General features: G+C 38.7%; 1 protein-coding gene across 1 annotated transcript; it reads right to left on the bottom strand.

Annotated features, from left to right (window-relative positions):
* Positions 1-2,539: 2,539 nt before the first annotated feature.
* On the bottom strand, positions 2,540-4,683 carry LOC127789590 (aspartyl protease family protein At5g10770). The gene is given in 3 exon segments (XM_052318525.1): positions 2,540-3,317; positions 3,319-3,983; positions 4,283-4,683. Coding segments are annotated over 3 exon segments (1,551 nt in total). The 5' UTR covers positions 4,566-4,683; the 3' UTR covers positions 2,540-2,714.
* Between the last annotated feature and the right edge of the window lie 345 nt (positions 4,684-5,028).

Below are 5,028 nucleotides of genomic sequence, written 5' to 3'. Positions count from 1 at the left end.
GCACTGAAGAAGTAGTTAATCAAGCCATGGTCGGGGCTCGAAAGTGTGCTGACATAAAGAGTGGAACATGTGATATCGATGTATTGGTTGAGACGGTGGTTGTTGCTGTTATCGGACAAATAAAGGTGGTCAGATTCTAGGGCCTTCAATTCGTCATTGTTAGGGCTTGAGACGAGCATTGTTGGAGAGAGATGGAAGGCAAAATGGCTTGGCATTAGGAAAATGAGTTTAATTGGCTTGCTAGAGAAGCAATAATTAGACAAAGAGCTCCTTGAGCGAAGAGAATGCCAAAATTCAAAATTAGATAACTTTATGTTAAATTAAAAGTAAAAATATTAATGTTAGATAATATATTCAAAATTTGACGCCAAACAATTATATTTAAAATTTGATAATTTTATGTTAAATAATATATTTATAAAATTATAAATAAATATATTATTAAATTTATAAACAAGTTTGTTCACAAACTATTTGCAAACTTCTAATCGAGTATGTTTATGAGTCTCTAATCAAGTCTATTAGTATTCACAAATCTCTAGTCGAATATATTTACGAGTTTTAATGAGATGAGTTTTACTAAGCTCAATTTCGGCTCGTTTACAAATCAAGTTTCAAAGTTAGGCTCAAGTTTACCTCGTTTATCTTAATGAACGAGCTTTTGTTAAGCCAAACACTGAGTTGCTAGCAAACAACCCAATTCATTTGCGACCCTACTTAATACACCAAAATAATTAAATTGAATTTAGGCCCTGTAATACACTCAAGTATTCTGTGTCTATGAGTAAACACTGCAGGCTCATACTAAATGTGATTAATTTACATTTACCAACATTTTAAGGGAGATTCACAATTTTCAATCTAAACCTAAAAGTAGAGCCAAAAATCTTTACAAGAACTAAAATTTTGAGTCCCCAAGTATCATAAGTTGTGACCCACCCACATTCCATTGACACAATAATTAAAAACTCAAACATATAGAGAGATACAAACCTATAGAACAGTAGTTAATTGTTCAAGTAAGGTCATAAAAAATTATACATACACAACTATGTAAAGTCTCAATAGAAGATGAGAAGAAATATCATCGTGTTTGTTCAATCCCACCAAAGAAGAAAACGTAATGCACAACAAAGATGAAAATAAAATGAAGGAATTGAAGTGAAGATTAAAGAAGAAAAGATAAGAAAAGAAAAATGAAACAGAAAAGGAAAAGATATTAGGAAATAAGGAATACTAGGGTAGCCTAAAAGCTTGGCCCAAACTCGAGGTCGATTAACATGAATTGAGGTCGAGCTCGAGCTCGTCAATTTGGTTGAGAAACCTTACTCAAGCTCAGGCTCGCCATCGCTAAAAAATGAGGTTATGCGGTGGCGACAACAAAGGACAAGGTGTGTAACGGTGGAGAAGGAAGATGCAACGGCGATCGAAAACAAAAGGCAAGGCTATGGTGAAAGAAGGCGAATGACCGTCAATCATCCCTATAATGCTGGGAGGGGAGAAGAAGAGGAACAAAACATGTGAATGTGTATGTTGCCTGCTCTAAAGAAGAAGAGGAAGAAATAGGCATGAAGGGAAATGAAAGGGAGTGGAGGAAAAGGCCATAAAAGAATGGGGCTTCTTGTTGACATCGCCCCACTAAAAATTTAATAAATAATGATGAATGATGATATATGTATGTGTATGTATTTATATTTAAATAATATATATTTATAAATTTATTAATGTATGTATACACAAGCATGTTTTCAAGAATTAATCGTGAACTTCTAATCGGTCAAGTTCACTAATCTCTAATCAAACCAATTTGTGAACTAACAAGTCGAGTCTTATGAAGTTCAAATTCTTCTAGTTTATAAATTAAGTTTTAAAATTAAATTCAAGTTCTACTCCTTTATTTTAAAAAACGAATTCGAATGATTTTTTATCAAATCAAATACCGAATCGCTTACGAATGACTCAACTCATTTGTAATTCTAATTATATTTTTCTAACATATACCGAACCGCTCACGAATGACTCAACTCATTTGTAATTCTAATTATATTTTTCTAACATATCAGATTAATTTATACACATTAACATAACTAAATCACTCCAACAATTATTGAATATCAAATTTAACTGAAATTTTCAAATTTCCATTCAAGAAAATTTAAGCAACGAAGCCAGTAAGCAGAGAGGCATTGAGATCCAAAGTTGGCAGTGGAGCAACAGCTGAAGCCGCCACCACCACCACCACCAAAGCGCACTTGCGGCTGCGGACACAGTACCCAGATGGTTTGTTTGTTTCCCTATATTCATTTACTTTATTCCCCAGCATGCTCTTCCTGTGAAAGGACAGCAGCTCCAAATTCAAGAAATTCCATTGTGGGCCCTCACCCCATTTTTAAATATCATGTTCTTGTGCTGCTTGTGAAATTGGTTTCATGAATTTTAATTTGTTAGTAGTAAATTATTTTGACATAATCAAATCATTTTAATCGTGTTTCCTCCCTCTCTCTCGTGTTTGCAAACAAGACGAGATGATGGATCTAAACTGGGAAGATAAAACAGATATCTATATATGATTTTGGGCAGGCCAATTGAGTTACATCTTGCATCTGCTGCCAACAGCTTAATTGGCTTCAAGGGATGAAATTAACAAATATCCGATAAAGATTCACAATGGAACACATATATGCTATTTGGTAGCTGCTAGTTAACGTTCTCTTTCACGTGAAGCTGCAAGTTTCTCTAGCGAATCCCACCTTGGACCCATTGTTATCATAAACAACCCTGGTGTTCCTCTGCTGGTAATTTCCTATGATCGGAATGTCGTCGTCGTAGTCGAGTCCGGCGACGGCCAAGCAGACCTGAGAGGCATCCGCCTTGACAAAGTAGAAGATGCCGGTGACATCCACATTCAGCTCGGCATTGCCCTCAAACTGCATTCTTATGGTGGGAATGGACACTTCTTGGTAGGCGGAGAGGTTGAAGCATGTGTCCAATATGGAATACTCCGGCGCCGGAGGGAAGCCAGAGAATTGTTTCAGGAACTCTGCTTTCAGAGCCCTGTAGACAGGTGGGGCCAGCCTTGTGATCACGGTCCCTGAATCAATCAGAATTCCACCATTGTTAAAGCCTGGAGCTTGTAAAGCCACTCCACCGATACTAATCCCGGTGAGGTTGAGGAGATAGAATGTGGAGAGCTGTGGATTTTCAACCACTTTTGTGAAGGAAAAGGGAGTGGAATTCTTGTAAACTGAAGAATCATTGCCAAAGATCAATGAGCCAGAGGACTCGGCATGGTCAGCTGAAGGCAAACAGTATGAAAAAAACCCCTCCAAAAAGGCTGGAAGTTTGGGAAATCAATGAAAGATCACCCCTTCCAAGCCCCATAAGGCCTGAAGCTCCGCCAAACAGGCCTTTATTGTTTCTTCCACAGCCAAACACAAAATTGTCAACTGGGCTAGCCCCAAGATGGAAGGTTTCACCGGCTAGGTCGCCGCTGGTGAACGAGCCATCGCCGTAGCTGACAAGGTAGCTGCAGGATGAAGATGGGTTGTTGCCACAGGCCACTGAATTGCCTGCCAGTTGCAGGGACCGGCACGCCGGCGAATTGCAGAAGATGGGGTGGAAAGAAGGGGATTTGGAAGGGTTGAAAAGGGGGTCCATTTGGTTGTAGCATGAGTTGCAGGGCTGGCATTGGACCCAAGTGAGATCACTGCCTGTGTCAACAATCAGAGTCATGTTCAGGCCACCCAGTTCAGCTGTGACTATGTAGTTCAGCGTTTGGAGATTAATCCCTGAAGTTAGAGGGATTTGGGTCTGCAAAAGGCCTTGTGTTTGGCCTGGAGCAGCAGTGTTTTTCATCCGGGATTGGATGGATTTAACCCTAATATCATCAGAATTTAACTGTCTCTGAAGCCTTTCAATCCAGTCCTCTGTTGAGCAGTAGCCCCTGTGCTTCATCTCCAATATTGTGGCACCATTCTCTTTCCCTGCAATTTCAAACAAAAACGGCGATCAATTCCTCATAAACTTCACTTGAAGGAAGAAGATAAAGAAAGTGTTCGTTTTTTGGTGGACATTGACTCAAAAAGAGAGTTAGAAATTCCAGAAAAAGCACACCCAGAACTTGCTTGTGACAATGCTTGAGAGAGAGAGAGAGAGAGAGAGAGAGAGAACAGTTGAAAGCAGGAATTGGAAACAGATCCCAAAGTAAAAGATTAAAGCCTAATGCCGCCATTGGAGGGCAACAAAGCTTTTTGGGCTTTATTTTTGTTCTTTAATTACTCACTTGATTTCTGAGAGGAGCAACTTGTAATAACGGGGCTTCTCCATTGGAACCTGTGCAAACGGAGGACTGTTTCCTCCTCTCCATTACCAGCTGTGAGTTGAATTAGAAGAAGAAAGAGCATCAATGGCAGCAGAGAAAAGGTTGATTCCTCCATTGTTGAACAAAGAAAAAGATGAATTGCACAGAGAGAGAGAGAGAGAGAGAGAGAGATTCTGGGGAGAGATGGGGAGTATTGGGAAGAGAACAAAAGAGGGAGAGTTGGCTCAAGGACCCACAGTTGCATGAGAAATTATTGGTGCTCACATGCAAGTGCTTGGAGTAAACAAAACCAAGTCCTCTCCTTTCCTTCTGTTCTCTTGGTGGTGGGTTTCTCATGAACCTTGAGAGATTTTTACCCTCAATTGGTTGGTTGGTTGGGCTTCCTTCACTCAATCAAACTGTCACTACTTACCAACCAACAGGGCAAAGGTTTTATATCCATTTTAACTCCCAATCCCAATTAATCATCATTATCATTATCATCATCATCCACTTTGAAATTTTAGATTCAATCATCAAAATATTCAAACTCACCATCTAAACCCACCCAAAATATTTTTCATATATATTCTCAATAAAAAAAAAAGTTAAATCACCTAGCCAAAGTAAATAGATTTGACCAAATAAACTTCAAAAAAATAAAAAACCACTCAAAGAAACAAAAGTTTATAGACCCAATAATTTAACTCAAATTTGTCTTGATTTTA

Source organism: Diospyros lotus, chromosome 14 (genome assembly GCF_014633365.1).
Source record: "Diospyros lotus cultivar Yz01 chromosome 14, ASM1463336v1, whole genome shotgun sequence".
NCBI classification, from domain to species: domain Eukaryota; kingdom Viridiplantae; phylum Streptophyta; class Magnoliopsida; order Ericales; family Ebenaceae; genus Diospyros; species Diospyros lotus.
Note: the sequence above shows the minus strand (reverse complement) of the source record. Positions and strands in the feature narration are given on the sequence as shown.